Source organism: Caenorhabditis briggsae, assembly GCF_000004555.2.
Source record: "Caenorhabditis briggsae complete genome, chrV, whole genome shotgun sequence".
Taxonomy (NCBI): domain Eukaryota; kingdom Metazoa; phylum Nematoda; class Chromadorea; order Rhabditida; family Rhabditidae; genus Caenorhabditis; species Caenorhabditis briggsae.
Window position 1 is genome coordinate 8,046,424 of NC_013488.2, and position 16,060 is coordinate 8,062,483.

General features: G+C 39.4%; 6 protein-coding genes across 6 annotated transcripts in view; 5 read left to right on the plus strand and 1 right to left on the minus strand.

The window, feature by feature from the left end:
- CBG08601 overlaps nucleotides 1-76 on the plus strand; it is a gene marked incomplete at both ends in the record, with an annotated part of 429 nt that extends 353 nt beyond the window's left edge. Inside the window, one exon of the mRNA XM_002636262.1 lies at nucleotides 1-76. This exon is cut by the window's left edge and continues 353 nt beyond it. Coding sequence (XP_002636308.1) covers nucleotides 1-76 — 76 coding nt within the window.
- Nucleotides 77-369: 293 nt separating this feature from the next.
- Nucleotides 370-2,097, plus strand: CBG08600 (the record flags this gene model as incomplete). Its single annotated transcript, XM_002636261.1, has 3 exons — nucleotides 370-711; nucleotides 1,290-1,400; nucleotides 1,447-2,097. The coding sequence occupies 3 exons, from the start codon at nucleotides 370-372 to the stop codon at nucleotides 2,095-2,097; spliced, it is 1,104 nt and encodes a 367-aa protein (XP_002636307.1).
- Nucleotides 2,098-6,215: 4,118 nt separating this feature from the next.
- CBG08598 lies at nucleotides 6,216-7,658 on the plus strand (the record flags this gene model as incomplete). Its single annotated transcript, XM_045237340.1, has 4 exons — nucleotides 6,216-6,545; nucleotides 6,648-6,761; nucleotides 6,812-7,447; nucleotides 7,494-7,658. The coding sequence occupies 4 exons, from the start codon at nucleotides 6,216-6,218 to the stop codon at nucleotides 7,656-7,658; spliced, it is 1,245 nt and encodes a 414-aa protein (XP_045093810.1).
- A 1,859-nt stretch (nucleotides 7,659-9,517) lies between these two features.
- CBG08597 lies at nucleotides 9,518-10,653 on the plus strand (the record flags this gene model as incomplete). The annotated part of the gene is made up of 2 exons (XM_002636259.2): nucleotides 9,518-9,817; nucleotides 10,279-10,653. The coding sequence occupies 2 exons, from the start codon at nucleotides 9,518-9,520 to the stop codon at nucleotides 10,651-10,653; spliced, it is 675 nt and encodes a 224-aa protein (XP_002636305.2).
- Nucleotides 10,654-10,953: 300 nt separating this feature from the next.
- CBG08596 lies at nucleotides 10,954-12,160 on the plus strand (the record flags this gene model as incomplete). The annotated part of the gene is made up of 6 exons (XM_002636258.2): nucleotides 10,954-11,031; nucleotides 11,081-11,365; nucleotides 11,410-11,574; nucleotides 11,619-11,840; nucleotides 11,887-12,059; nucleotides 12,112-12,160. 6 exons carry the CDS (start codon nucleotides 10,954-10,956, stop codon nucleotides 12,158-12,160), a joined length of 972 nt encoding a protein of 323 aa, XP_002636304.2.
- Nucleotides 12,161-12,937: 777 nt separating this feature from the next.
- Cbr-srbc-45 lies at nucleotides 12,938-15,887 on the minus strand (the record flags this gene model as incomplete). The annotated part of the gene is made up of 5 exons (XM_002636257.1): nucleotides 12,938-13,024; nucleotides 13,073-13,617; nucleotides 14,845-15,396; nucleotides 15,653-15,732; nucleotides 15,784-15,887. Coding segments are annotated over 5 exons (1,368 nt in total), but the record flags the coding sequence as incomplete, so codon positions are not given.
- Between the last annotated feature and the right edge of the window lie 173 nt (nucleotides 15,888-16,060).

Genomic DNA, 16,060 nt, shown 5'->3' on the forward strand with positions numbered 1-16,060 from the left:
TCTTCTTCTTCTTTCTCCTCTACTTCTTCACTCTCTGCCAGTCTCATCTCTATGGACCGAGACATCTGACCAATAAGTATTCAGAGAAAACGGGGGCCTAGCTGCCTCGGCTCCTCTGCCTCTCGCTTCTTTTTTCCAGTTGTTTGTCGTGTCTTTGAACACCGCCTCTTCTCTTCTCGCACACGACGCCGTCAACCCCGCGTCGCGGTTTCTCTCGCCAAGTCTCGTGTCATTCCTTTTTCTACATCCACCACCACACAACGACGACCCTCTTGTTTATAATTGGAAAAGATCGTTGTTTTTCCTCTTTTTCTCCACCTGTGTTTTTATTAACTTCTTCATATTTAATCTTGCATCCAAATCATTGAAATGCCGGTGGTGAACACGGCAAACTTCGTCGATCGTCTCCGTGACATCACCAGGAGAATCGCCAACCGTCCGGCGCTCCGAAATGCGTCTCAACGCTGGAATCGAGTCTACGAGACACTGGCCGTCGGATCTCCGCAGCAGGTTCATGCTTTCTACAAGTACATCAAAGTCTACAAGCAATGCAAAGCCAACGATCTTCTATTCATGAACATGACTTGTCAGTTAGCACGGGCTTCGATGTTCCCAACCAGGAGCATGTACAAGCAAATGCTCAAATTTGAGAAGCATATGGATGATCTCATCTTGTCGGAAGGACTCCATGGAATTTATGGATCTCGCGGGGTGAGGATTTTTCGGTTACGATTTTTTGTAGGTTAGGGGGGGGGAGGAGATTTTTCAGAGTCTTTTTTTTGAGTTAGAGTATGCATTTTGACGTGATGGTGTACAATGTTTAGCACGCCGATTTTATAAGTACCGTAAATTTTAGGCACAGATATCTCATTCCCTGTAAAAGATATCAATATTTAGTCAGCTGATAAAATTTTCATCATAATACCAGAAATATTTTGTCAGTTGACCACTTTTTGATATCTTTTGCAGCGAATGTGATATATAGGCTCAAAGTTGAAAGTTTATTGTTTGGTCACCACAGCTTGCGCCAGCGTTGCTCAGCCGGTAGCGGCGCTACTTCTCCAACGTTAATTCCACGAGTTCAACTCCTCGAGGATATTTTTTTAAATGTCCCCCACCTTCAAACCCCAATTCGCCTTGTGAGTCCAGGAGTGGGCCTCCGTTTACTTCAGTAAAAAAGAAAATCGTTTTCCGTTCTGCCGTAATTATAGATTAAGAAATGCATTTTGAAATATAAGTTTTGAAATAGTTCCTCTCTCTACCGGAAGTCAACAATTTATTATTTTCAGATCGAAATTCTCTGCGGCCATAATGACCACTTGCTCCGAGGATACAGAAAATACAAGCGCCAGTCTGAAACGAAACAAGCCGATAGAGAGATGAAATTGACTAGAACAGCAGTACGCCCATACATCCTAGAGCACCCAATTTTAATTTCCATTTCAGGAAAAACAAATGGCTGCTCTTAACCATGTCCGTTTCATTTCCAAAGCACACCGTTCGACAGAAGAGCCTGATTACCACGAGGTTCTCATTCCGGGACAGGGACCAATTCCTCTTAGCAACTACTTGGTCAACGAAACAGCGATGATGACACCGACATCAGACGTCCAAGACATTGTTGTCAAGGAGCTCTCAGAGGTGAAAAAATACTGTGAGATTTTGAAGGCGCAGATGGAGGAGGCAGAGAAGAAGCGTGAGGAAGATGATGTGGCTAACAAACTCAATGAAGTTGTCGAGAAGCTCATTTCAACGACGACGACGACTTCAGGAGATAATGATGAAAAGTTGAAGCATGATTCTGATGTTGTCGCTGAAGAAGAGAGAATGGAAGTTGATAACGAGGCAGAAGCTGCCGATCAGAAATCGGAAGAAGGACCATCGGAGGATCAGAACAAGCCGGAAATCTTCTTTTCGCCGGGAATAAGCGAGAAGCAGAAGAAAGCAATCATGAGAATCCTTTTGGGTGTCACTGAAGATGAAGATGTTGAAGAGAAGAAGACGGAGGATGAAGAAAAGGAGGCCTCTGATGATGAGGAGGAAATTGAGAAAATTGATGACAAGGATGTGGATGCACTGGAGTACGAGATGCTCTAAATTATGATGGTCCCCTTTTTTCTTTTCCCCCGACTTCCTCTCTTTTTACTCATCTTCTTACCCTATAATTTTTTTTTCTCCAATGATTTATCCTTCTTTTCAAAATGTTTTTTTTTCAGCATCCGCTTTTCTAAACCCCGCAGCCCTTTTTCATAGCCATAACTACCTACGCGAAATGTATACAGCTTCAAACCTTTAGGGGACTATTTGTCAACGACCCCTCAATTAAATGTACAATGTGTAAAAAAAAACACCCATCCACCTGTCTCCTCTCTTTTTTCTGGTCATCCATTCCTTTGAGTACGCAGTCCATAAAAATAACATTCAGGTCATCCATCTGCTGTCCCATCTGTAAGTTCGCTTGTACTCCAATCTCTATTTCTCTCCATCCGTTTCCCTAAGTCCCCTAAAATAATAGTACATACTTTTTATCGTTTCCCCCCGAAGTCATACAAAAAGACCGCCCGGCAAGTCTCTGTTCTGATTTTAAGATCAGCCATTTTTTTTTCCAAAAACAGAATCCTCGTGAATAAATTTTGTAAAATTGTCAGAAGGAATTATAATCTTGTTTTTCAAATTTTTTGCAGATGAGGGAGCGATGAGAACAATGTGATTAAAAAAAACATGTGACTACAGAATTCTGAAAAAAGTATATGGGAGAAAACGGAAGTGTGTGACGATCTTCATGTCATGATCATTTGAGGGGAATTGATCTGAACAAGCGTTTTTTTCAAAGAACATCATAGGAACGATATTTTTAGATTTCATTATCCAAGGTGCAATGAAGACGAGTTGTTGAAAATTGTTTGCAAATTTGAAAAATATGTATATCTAAAAAATTGTCAGCAATCTATTGTTTCAATATGAACTTTATTCCAGAATCCAATCAGAAACCTAGAAAAATTTTCAGGCAAATTTTTAGTCTTGTATTGGCCCAGAACGACTTTCAGTCGTTCCATTTACCGTAAAAACTGTAAAATAACGCCACCTGTATTAGAAGACCCCCTCTAATACAACACAGTAACAGGGAAATCTAGGAATTTTGCACCATTTTTCCATTTTGGTACTCTGTTAAGCAAGTAAAAAATCAATTTTGTTACCTCGCATCAAACCAAAACACCTCTTCGAAAAATAGAACGCCATGGCGTTATATTACAGGTTTTACGGTATATTGGATTTGTAAGAAGAATACTGAAGAAGTCGATCGGAATTTTTCAGATCTATCAAAACCAAGTCACGGTTGGAAAAAACTAATACTATAATTTATGTAACAGGGGTTCTGAAACGTTTTGGTGACATTCTTTTCTCTATTCTGAAAAATTGTCATCAGAAGCCCACCCAAACCGTCAACGTTGAGCTCGTTTCGGTTGGATTAAACTAGAGGAAATACAATATAATCGTTTTTGATCCCATTATTAACTTTTTGTAATAATACAATCTTCCAATCGACAAAACTACAAAGCGACTGAATCTGTCATTCATCTCCTCATTTCAAATTATTGCTTCTCCATAAATCAAGTGTCGTTTTGAATGGAGCACTCAAAAACGTCAAAAACTCGTCATGTAGATCCGTCTGGCGGAGGCCAAATTTCAGAGACCCAATTTCAAATGATGGGGTTAATCTATAATAAATGCCTTTGTACTTCTTATGGACCGGATTCGATTAGTCGTTACATTAAGACCACAAAATGAAATTGTACTTTAGTACATTTTTTAGTCCCTTTCTATCATCGTCATTGTGTCCTTTTCTTCTTATTCCTCTAACCACCAAAGAAAGGTATAGATGACCAAACTGTCAAACAATCATATTGTTGCTCGCAAAACAATGGGATGTAAACTTATGCAAATAAAACGGAAATTCTGTGTCAACCATCCCGTGTTCCACGGTTGTCAGCTGAGTGGTGACAGCCATTCGGAGAAAACAAACATCAACAATTTGTTGTTTTTTAACCAATTTTCGTCTGGAATTTCAGAATTTTCTGTTGCTCTCGTCCAGTCAAGTAGTCCACCAAACACCTCGTGATTCCACTTTTCGTACCTTTTTATTGAAGGAAAAAAGTGAAGAAAGGGAGAGATAAACAAAACATCAGAACGGACGCAAATGATAACTTTTGAGCGAAAACAAACACACACGATAGTCATGGTGATGATGGGTGAATCAGTACTCTTTGAGACACTCCCCAAAAGAGCACTTTTAGTCTTACTGTTGTTTCTTGTTTGTAGAAATTTTGGATGGGTTGTTATCAGTACATGCTTTTTTATATGCTACTATCAGTATTGAAATATTGAACAAGAAATTTGAATTTTGAAATTAAAGTAGGACTACGGTATCCGAAAATTTCCAGCTCTTCTAAGCTCTGAATTCTCAAGTAACCTAGTAAAACAACATTGAAAATCTCCCTTAAACTCATGTCAGCAAAGATATTAAACATTTTTAACTAAGAAACTGTTTATCATGTTATCATAAATATTTTGTCAGTTGACCACTTTTTGATGTCTTTTACAGGAATCGAGTTAAATTGGCACAAAGTGGAAAGTTAGGGGTGACGTTCAAATAAAGTGTTTACGGTAGGTTCGGTGTTGATTTCAATTTTTTTTTCCATTTTTTGTATTTCATAAACTTATAAAACCTAATCTATAATAACCAAACTTGCAACGAGCCGGGAGTTTTTCAGATTTTTCAAAATTTTATTGGTGTCAATAGAAAAATACGGAAAGTTTTTCTCTCAAGTAAAAAACTTTTCAAGATGTCACTAAAAAATAAGTTTTCACAAAAAAAAATTGAAAAAATTTCCGAAATTTCAATTTTTCAAATTTGGGCAACCCAGGCCCACCCGGGCCCTAATTTTCGAGTATGATAATAACCTCAAATGAGATCAAAACACATTCGAAGAAAACATAATGTCGAAAATGCAACTTGTTTTTGTTTTCCACCCATCTGTTTTTTGTTGCTCCTCACACAACCACTCAGATTGTACACAGACACGTACTCGCCGCCTCGGCCGCGCATCTGACTAATAAATATTCTTCTTCAGAGAGATGGTTCTGCTGAATTGTGGCTTTCCATCTTCTCCATGCCTTTTCCTTCTGCATGTTTACCCGAGGCCTCTTTCCTCCCCGGAACACCACTAACCGTCTTCCCGTCTAGTTTCTCGTTCTTCCCCCACTAGTCAGCTGACCGAACGAGTGACCCTCTATGTCTGCGGCTCTTCTATCTTTGCGCTCTTTGATTCCGTCTTTCTCATCCTGGTTCCACCTCCTCAGGGCTTCTCTCCTTCATCTCTCGACTTTTTCGTCCCGTCGTCCAGCGGACAATCGTCCCAGATCCCCTTCTTCCTTCTCACTCTCTTCTCGCCTCTTTCGCCGGTTCAACAACTCGTGGCTCTTCGCCTGCACCTACACGACGATGTTGGCGGGTCCTTCTCGTTCTCTGACGATGCCACGCCTCTCCTGCCTCTGTGTCTGCTGGATACATCTAGATTCCTCTTGTTCCATTCCCATTCCTCCATTCAACCAACACTCACTTTTCGTCTTTCTCGTCATCGTGCCCCCCTGCATTTTGTTGTATAGTCAAGTCAACCAAAGTCATATGGCTTTTCGTCGTTCTTCTCTCGTTTTTTTCATTCCCTCCTCCTCCCCATCTATCCTCGGTCCAGGGGCAACAATTGATCTGTTTCTGACATATGAATTCATCCATTCGGGCTGCCCTGGTCACCTGATCCAAAAGAAACTTGAACTGTCAATTTTGTTGACCGCGTTCCTTAGTAGCCAGTTTTTTGTAAAAACCCTCATTTTTTCTATTTCCTGGGAATCATTCTTCTGGATCTGATTTGACCTATAAAGATCTCACATCAGACATCCATGTCAGACACTTTTTTGCACTTTCCTAATCAGCTGCTGTAAAGCACAAGATGCTTGGATTTTATTTTGCAAGTCATATGCTGCTTTGTTTCTCGCAAACTTCGATATCAACGAAAACAGGCTCATAAAACTTTTCCCTGCGGTTGTTGATAACCCAGAAAATGTTTTCCTGAACAGTAGAGAACCTTTCTTTACTTTTTCTATTTTCATCTCTCTGAAAATTTTGTTCCTTATCTTATCACTTATCATTTCCAGACATGGGGATCTCGGATGTAGTAGACAACCTGCGTTCGCTGAAAAAGACCGTCAAAAAACCAATCAACGCATTCCGTGAGACGGTTCACAATGCATACACCAAAGCGTACGTTGGATCTCCTGAACGAGTGGATGAGTTCTACAACTATATCAAAGTCTACACTCCTAGCAAGCACAACGATTTGTGCATGATGAGCATCACAGCGGACATCAACCGGTTCTCGATGATCCCTGACAAGAACACGTTCTTCCATGTTCTCAAACTCGAAAGACACTTCGATCGCATGATTGCCACTCGGGGAACCAGTGGGGACGTCACCGGGGATATGGCGGTGAGTGTAGGGTAACCCATTAATTTTTAGTGGAAGTTTTGTGGACCACTGACATTTTTCCAGCCTGGGATGCCTGAGAAAATAATGTTCTTTTCTTTTCAGATCGAAATCCTCTCTGGTCACAATGCTTCGTTCATGAGCAAGTATCGTCGTTACAAGACTCGTTCAGCAGCCAAGGATTTGAAACGGAGAAACCAACGTGTCAAGGCATTGAATGTGAGTTTAAAGACACGAATATGTAGCAAAACATTTTTCAAATTTTTCAGGTAAGACGTCACTGTCAACTTCCCGAGTCGAAAACTGATGATTCATGCATCTACAGTAACCGCTCATCCTATGACATGCCAATTCTTAATGTGGGAGATGAAACATTGCTTCCACAAGCGGATCCACTTCCCCAGACCTCGCAATCTGCAAAACCAGTCGTGGAGAAGAACCCACCGGTAATTCTGAAGAAGTCGGCAGAATTGGAGGAGATTCCACACAAGAAGGAAGATAAGAAGAATATCACTGTAATGTGTGAGCTCACCAAGCCAGAGACTGTTGTGGCAGCTCCAACTCCAGTTCAGAATGTCGTGGTGGCTCCTGCCAAGGAAGACGATTCGCTCGCTATCTCGGCTGCCAAAGCGAATCTCATTCAGAAGAAACATCATGTCAAGAGCAGCACGGAGAAATCAATGATGTCCACTGTCACCAAGCATGATGCCAAGTTCAAGGTGGCCAAGTCAGTGCCGGTGAAGAAGGAAAAGATGGAAAAGGCCGAGGGATTTACTCATCAGAAGCCATTGGAGGCAAAGAAGACGGTGGAGGTACTAGATGACGATGAAGATGATGATGAAGTGGAAGAGGCGCTTGCTGAAATCGTGAAAAACCTGAATCTAGCTGGAACGCCAGCAGCGAAGGTAAAACATTCTAATAATCATCAAATCCAATTTAATGCATTTTCAGGCCATCGTTCAGCCAAAGATCGTCGTTGAACAAGAAAGTGATTCTGAAAGCCAGGACGAGTTTGACAAGTGTGATTCTGACGATTCAGATGACGGAAGCGACATCGAGGAGTTGGAGAAAATCGAGGACAAGGACGTGGATGCACTGGAATATGAGATGATCTAGGTGCCAAACTCTTGCTCTTTTTTCCCAACCCGGGTACTTGTACACTTTCCAACGTGTCTTCTTGTTTTGGTTTTTCTTTCCTTTCGTTCCTTTTTTTTCTTTTCTCTAAAAAACCCAAAAACCCAATCCGGCCTCCATTTTTTGCAATACTTACTCCTGGAGACATCCAAAGAACTGTTCGATTTTTTCTTTCCCAACACTCAATTGACTCTTGTCTAGAAATAATATTTGTAAATAGTCATATGCATCCACTTCATTCATTATGTATTACACATTTTCTTCTTCTTCTTGTGTACTCAAGTATTTCTGTAAATTCCATATTTTTGAACAAATCGATCCCATAAAAATGTGAAAGTATCTACATGCATATATTCGTCCCATTACCAATTAAAACTCCGATATTTTTTTCCGCGCGACTTGCGCATCGTCAACAAAACAGAACTGGAGTGAGAAAAAAGAAGAAAATGTTGTTGTTGTTTGTTGACAGTGACCGGTTTGTAGTATCGATGCCAGTGAGTGCTGCTTTAAGCTTTTTCAGTAAAGGAAGTGGAAAATATGTGAGAAAAATGTAATAAGAGGGTTTTGGAAAAAAAAAAGAAGAAGAAGATGCGGTGTGAATTCGTAAAAAAGGTTTTACTAAAGCTTATTAGGCGTAGATTTTTTTATTTAGATCCTGTTTCTACTCAGTCGCCAATCGTCCGTTCAGGATCACAGAGATGTTCCGTATCGTTAGAATTCCGACAATAATCTCAAAAAAACATTTTTTTTCCATTTTTGGTCTTCAACGGTCTTCAGCCGCGACTCGCCCAATGTTGCCACACCTACGGACGCTTAGACTCCCCTCGCATTAGGATTTTCCGCTTTACCTGTGGAAATAGTTCGTAGATCGAAATGAAGCTCGAGCTCTAAGTGTCAAGTTTCCTCAAATAAACATGAAGAAAAGTGAACTTATGATCTTATTTGAAGCTTGTGCCTTTTGAATTTGTTTTTTTGGATCTTCCAGCACATTTTTAGACTTCCCATCTCCTCTGAACCTCAACTATCTCACCCCATCTCTCTTTCCAATAACCAGTCCATTGTGCGGAACACCTGCTATAGGGAATAGGTTGCATTCAGCTTACTAATACCAAACATCTGCATCTCTTGGGTCCCATCTGCTTTCTCCTTGGAGCCGTACCTCATTAAAAGGGCATTATGAACAAGTCATTAAATATGATTGCTCTCTATCCCCCATCCAGCTGTTTTTCTTTCGGAGAAGAAGAACACATGTCGGTCGGTGACATCAGCTTCTCTAATTTCCCACTTTTCTCTCCTCCGATCACTTTTTGGTCATTCTCATAAACTTTGCTTCTTTCTCTTATCTCAATTTCCCACGGAATGAACTGAAAAATCTCGTGGCTCGCCTCCTTCTCTTGACCACCTGATTTTTCTAAAAGCTTCCTTTTCTCCATCTTCTTATAATTCGTTTCCTTATCGTTTCAATGAAAATGACGAGGAGGTTTTTGTTGTTTTTGTCCAATTTTCTGCTCTCTTGCTCCTCCTGCAGCCGCCTACAAAATCAATGTCAAAACAAGGCGTGGAGGAGGCTGGTTGTGTGAGGAAGAGAAGGAAAGGAGTGTGTGCAAATTATAACTCACGGGATGTTTGAGGTCCTCGGTGTCCCCTTCCTTTCCTTGTTTGTGTGTGTCCGTTCCTCCGTCGTCTGCTTCTCTTTTCTTTGCCTATTCAGTTGGCGGTCCATCGTCCTTCACTCTTTTCCATAATTTCGTCAATTTTACATTATTTTTCATCCTCCTCGTTCAGACATAGTTCTTCTTCTCTTCTCATCTTGCCGACACTCTGTCAAGAAGTTTGTCGAAATGTTCGACAAAGTGGTTGCAGCCTGGAGAGAGACGTTCCCGAAACGGGAACGCAAGTTGATGAGCATTGGAGACGTTGCAGCCATTGAAGAGTTCAACGAGTATTTCCCGGGGTTCGCTGATATGTGTGAAGAGAACTACAGGATATTGAAAGTCTACATTCGGACTCTTCATCCGCTCTATTGCATTCCAAGCTTCAGAAGAGCGTTTGCCGCAGCGTTTGCATTGGAGATCCAGCTGGATGAGCACCTGGAGAGAAATCCCGCAGAAAAGAGAGAAGGATTGACTGGAGAATGGGCGGTAAGTGCAGGGTCGTTCAAAATGCCGCGTACAGTTTCCAAATCTGAGATTTCTGGGTCCAAAAGCAGTCCAAAGCGACGCCTAATCGGAATTCTAGGGATTCTGTGCGTCACTTTGGACTGCTTTCTGGGCCCAGAAATCCCACATTCAGAACTTTGGCATAAGAGATTCATTCTAGAGATTGGTCCCTGATTGCGTACAGAAAAATCTGAAACCCTTTTCCTGAATTCAAATATACCGTAAACATTTTAATAGTACGCCCTCCAAACTGTCAACTTTGAGTCCATATATCTCGTTTTTTCAGTTGACTGCTTCTTGATATCCTTCACAGGAACATAAAAATTTGGCGGTGTTCTTTCAGAGTTTTTATGGTAACTTCAAGTTACTAACTTGAAAACCAGCCTCAGTATAAATCCAGTTGTAACGAGCCAAAGTTTTACTCTAATTTTTCTGTCTTACAGGTTCATATCTTCACCGACCACAACGAGCGAACCATCGAAAGATACCGCCAGTACAAAAGAGAACGTCTCGAAAAGCTCAAATGGGAATTAGCGCTAAGAATGAAGAAAGCTTCCGAGATTTCGAAAAAGCACGAGAATCAAATCAAATGGCTTTTGGGCCGAGAAGGATACTATGAGTACAATAAGTCACGTATCGACCAGTTGGTAGATGAACACAAAAAAACTGGAAAGCATCTGGAACAGAAGAAGGAGGAGGCAAGAGCTCAAGAACTCAATGACAAGTTTCGGCAAATGGCAACCAAACCACAACCCAAACCACAGCCTGAAGGGCCTTCAAAGATCCAGGCTGCCAATACCTACACTTATTCAAAATGATTACTTACAACTCGTACTTTTTTCCCAAATTTCAGAACATTCGACATAATTCCCTCTATCTCTATTTTCTTCCATGATCATTCCTGTATTTTTGAACATATGTATACTCATTGTAATTTTTGTTCCCTCTTCACTTCCAAAATAAAAATGAAACAGTACAAACCGAATGCAACCGACGCAAACAATTTTCTTTAGAAACACAGACCACAAATTCAAGGTCTCGCCACTTTAATTCGATAATTAGGATTGCAGTTTGTATATATAAGGCACAAAGACGACAAGTTTTATTTTTTGAAGAAAATGTCATCATCGAATGTTCCGATCTTCACTCTTTCCAATGGAGTACGTATGCCAAGTGTTGGTCTCGGTACTTGGCAGGTAAGCTGGTTTAAACTTAATGTTTTAAGAACGCTTGGGATCTTTCTAGATGACCGGAGATCAAGGAAAAACTGTAATTCGCAACGCCATCCTTTCTGGATATCGTCATATCGATACTGCCACCTTGTACCAGAATGAGGATCAAATTGGAGACACTTTGGCTGAGCTGTTCGCTGAAGGAGTTGTGAAACGAGAGGATTTGTTCATAACTACTAAAGCATTCTGTCATGAAGTGGCACCTGATGTTATAGAAGAAGCATTGAGAAACTCATTGAAAAGACTCCGTTTGGATTATGTCGATCTCTATTTAGCTCATATTCCAGCGGCCACCAAGGTTTGAGTGGCAATTTGTGGAGATGGAAATAAATTGATTTTTAGGAATGCGGAAATCATCGAACTAATGTGAAGGTTGAGGATATTTGGAGAGGTCTTGAAAAGCTCTACGATATGAAGCTAACCAAAGCTATCGGAGTTTCCAACTTCAACGAAAATCAAATAGAGCGAATCATGAAGATTCATAAAGTACCAATTCAAGCATCACAGGTAAAACAATTCAATGTAACAAACCAAAAAGGTAAATTTTCCAGCTAGAGCTTCATCTCTACCTTCCACAAAAGGCTCACCGTGAGCTTTGTAAGAAGCATAACATTATCATTACGGCCTACGCTACATTAGGATCTCCTGGAAGGATGTCAGTAGTTGGAGCTGACGGAAACCCACTTTTCGAGAGTACCAAGAATGCTGCAAGCGAGTTGAACGACAAAAATGTAAAGGCCTTGGCTTTGAAGTATAATAAAACTCCGGCTCAGGTATGGTGAACCTGAGGTACATAACGCTTCACGAAAAATGTGACAGATTCTTCTCCGTGCCACTGTCGAGATGGGAATCGTTGTGATTCCAAAAACTACCAATCCAGACAGAATGAAAGAGAACATCAACATCTTCGATTTCAACATCTCCAAAGCTGAAGTGAACTTATTGGAGGCGCATGAGAAATCAAAGCCTGAGAGATTGTTCTGGTGGCCAAAGTATGTTTTCATTTCTTTTTCAAGATTCGAATACCCTTTTTGCATTTTCCAGTGTTGCCGACCATCCAGAAGATCCATTTGCAGTTGAGAGATCAAAGTGATACTCGACACTTTTCTTCAAACTAAGCAGTCACTTGAATATAAACAACTGTATGATAAACATTTTTTAATTGTTTAAAATCCGTTTGAAATATGATCTATTTTTTTTTTGCAAAAAATAGCTTTTAACTGTGGTGTGAAGAGCACTATCGTGTTGAGTCGAGATGATCAGATGTTTCAGGGTCGTGTGGTGTAATTACGAGCAAAGTTCAGTTTTCGAAATTTTCTCGAAACCGGTTTCACATTTGAAGTACCTTTTGCAAATTGTTCTCTATTTTGTAACCACCTAAAATCAACGCGTTAATTTTCACAAGTTACTTTATACGGCAGAAATGGATGATGATGTGAAATCAGAAAACAATACAATGATCGCATCAAGGAAAGCCAATTAATTTACTCGGGACAGTACAAATCGATCCAGTTGATTAGGAAAGTTTGTTGCAAACTACCGTGAGACCTGTAACAGAAGGGCTCCTAACTTTTAACTTTGAGCCACTGTTTCTCGCGCTTTGATAAATTGTTTATCATAATTTCACAAACATTTTTTTTGACAAACTTTTGATACCTTTTAAAGAAATTGAGATATTTGAGCTCAAAGTTCGAAGATAGGGTGAACTTCTATTAGAGTATTAACGGTGGTGAGTTAAATAAACAATAGAGTATAACGAAGTTATCTTGAAATCCGGATAAAAAAAAACGGGTTTCTCAAAGATCATCGGAAGTAACTAAAGCTGTTAAAAATTATTTCTTGTTGTATTGGACACCCTGGACGGCTGAAATACGACTTCTTTCTTCATCAATTTCAACATCACATAAGACTCCAAAACTCTCCCCGTCGTGCGTAATGATCCAATTATTGGACCGAGCTGCTGAAATAGTTGCATCTTCAATCATATCAATATTTCCATACAAACCTTAATATCAATGATACCGTAATATGAAATACACCATGGTATTAATTCAAATATCAATGCTGAGAAACCATCAGTCAAGCAAATCAGATTAGCTTTCTTGATATCAACTGCCATTTTTGTATTCTTTAGGGACATCCAGAACAACTTGTAGCAAAGAATAATTGAGAAAGAAAAATTAGTTATCGTATAGAGCATTCTAGTAACAGATGTGTATCTTTGAAAGCATGCTGGTGTTGCACAGTTGAAATTCGTACATCCAGGAACAGGTTCAAATCGATAGCCACAAAAACCGAAGAGCGTTACATCAGCTGTGATTCCAAGAGAAATTACGCAACAAACGATGAAACTATTCGATATTTTACTACGGTGTCGATAGAATTTAAGAGGGATAGTCGTTGCCAAAACTCTCTCAATTGCTATTATAGCTGCGATGTAACATCTAACTTCCATTAGATTGAAGCTTATGATCCCGAACATAAATGATACGTTGTAAGAAACCAAATCGTAAAATAGATCTACCACCGAGATAGACAAATAAACGAACCCTGAAGTCACGGTTTACAAAAGTCTTTAGGTTCGAACTCACCCGTCATCCCATTGAAACCATCAAATAAGACTCGCAATAAAATTAACTGGTATTCTAGCTTTTTCCATGTTTTAAATACCCTGAAGCAAAGTTTAGATAGCTTACTTTTCTCTAAAGGTGAAAGCTTACCGAGTGTACTTGTAAAGAATAAAAAAGTTCATAAGCACCATGGTGACCATCATCGAAATCGCATAAGCGGAGAAAAACCAGTAAGCAAGTGAGACAGCAACCATTTTTTCTCAACAGGCAAAATTATCTTAAATGAGACACAATTCTCAAGAAATTGACTGAAATCGCGAACTTGAGAGAAAACAGATTATTTAAATTGTGGGGTTTAGTGGAGTAAATGATAATTTTATGATGTTTTAAAAATTTTGAAATGATTGTACAGAAGACTGTTAGGAGTTTTTCTCTAATAAAAATCTATTTAAGGAGTATTAAAAAAGTCCGAAAAGACTGCTCTATTTAACAGAAAAAAAAGAAAATATACTGTAAAACCTGGGATTTTTGATATCTTGCATGGGAGCCAAGAAAAATTAGCTGAAAGTAGACAGTATAAGAGCCTTTCTGTTACAGGTTGTATAGTAATAACTCTTCTAACATAACTTTCAAAAATATTATGCATGAACCGAATTTAAGGAAACTTAAAAAGAAATGCCGAGAAAGAATTATCAAGCTGTCACAGGTTTTAAAACTAGAAAATGCGAAAACAACTTAATTTTGGTTATCCCTGTGTCTGGTCAATATTTGGCGATGCTGTGAGTAATGTAACTACGGTGATATGTAATTGGTGTTATCACCATTCGTGATTTCGGAATTTTTTCTATTTCTCAAGAGACAATATATGATGTCTAGTTAGAAGTCTCGTCACTGTCAATTGGAAACTTCCTTGTAAAGATCGAATGGATTTTCGGATGACTTTGGAAAGCTTGGGGAATATTTTCGTAGTTTTGTGGTGTTTAAAAGTACAAACAAACTTTGAAAATTTTATTTTAAAAGTATTCAGGCATAACCAATATTCTTGGCGCTAACTGAGATCTTTGCAACTGGTACGACCTTCTTTCTCTCCATCAGCTTCACCATGACTATTGCTTCCACGGCTCTTCCAGACTGGCGAAGAACACCGACTATTGGTCCGTTTCCCTGAAAAACATGAATAAAGCAAACGTCTTTAATATCAGAAAACATACAGAAATATCAATGATTCGACTATCAAATATCATAGTTGGAAGAACATCGAACGATAGGGTCGACAGACCATCGGTAAGAGAAATCCAGTTGACTCTACGAAGATCCGCTTGCACTGACGCTTGTCTCCAGGATAACAAGAAAATTTTAGCACAGAGTAGAATTGAGAACGCAGCATTAACAGAACCGTATATCATTTTCGTAACAGCTGCATAGGTTAGGTAACAGGGAGGAGTTGCACATGCATAATTGGTACACCCAACTGGTAGAGGTAGTCTGAATCCACAAAATCCAAAAAGAACGACTTCAACTGCCACGGCTGTCGATATAATGAAGGCAATAACAGGCGCGTTTGAAATTCGTCGCCGGTAGTAATAAAATTTCAAAGGAACCATAGTTGCCACCACTCTCTCTATAGCTATAATTGCTGCTAGAAAACTTCTCATTCCTAGAAAGTTTGACCCAAATAATCCGAAAAGAAAAGTTACATCAAATGGGACAATATTCGAGTACAACAATGTGAAACTGCTTGAAGTGAAATAACCACATCCTGAAGTGAAATTTGTCATTAAAACAGGTTACTATATTTCCGCTAACAAAGAGCCCACTCGTCAATTTTGAGTTAAATTATCTCGATTCCCTTGAATGATATCAAAAAGTGGTCAATTGATGAATTAACTATTATACCTAATTATTAGTTTACAAATTTTCAACGTCTTTCACAGGAATCTAGATAATTGAGCTTAAAGTTGACGATTTCGGTAAGCTTCTATCAGTGAAAATAATTATTAAGGTAAAGTTTTTACCTCCGATGCCATTGAAAATGTCGCAGAAAACGCGGATCAAAATTAATTGATATTCTATTTTCTTCCAAATTTTCAGATCTCTGAAATGGGATATTTTTGAACACCCGGCTCTCTAAAACATTGAATCTTACATTGTATACTTATAAAGTATGTAAATACTCGTCACAACTTGCACAATAGTCACTAAAACTCCGAGAGCTGTAAAAATCCAGTAGGAAACACCAAGCTCGACCATCTTTGGATAAAAATATTGACCAGAAATGAGTGACGAGTATCTGCTATAATGAGCCGTTTTCTACTATATCACATGCCAAAGCCAAAGATAATTGTTATTATACCAATGCTAGCTGTCGAAATCTAGAATGGTCTAGTCTCCAGGGTGACTGGGGAAAATGAATCACATACTTT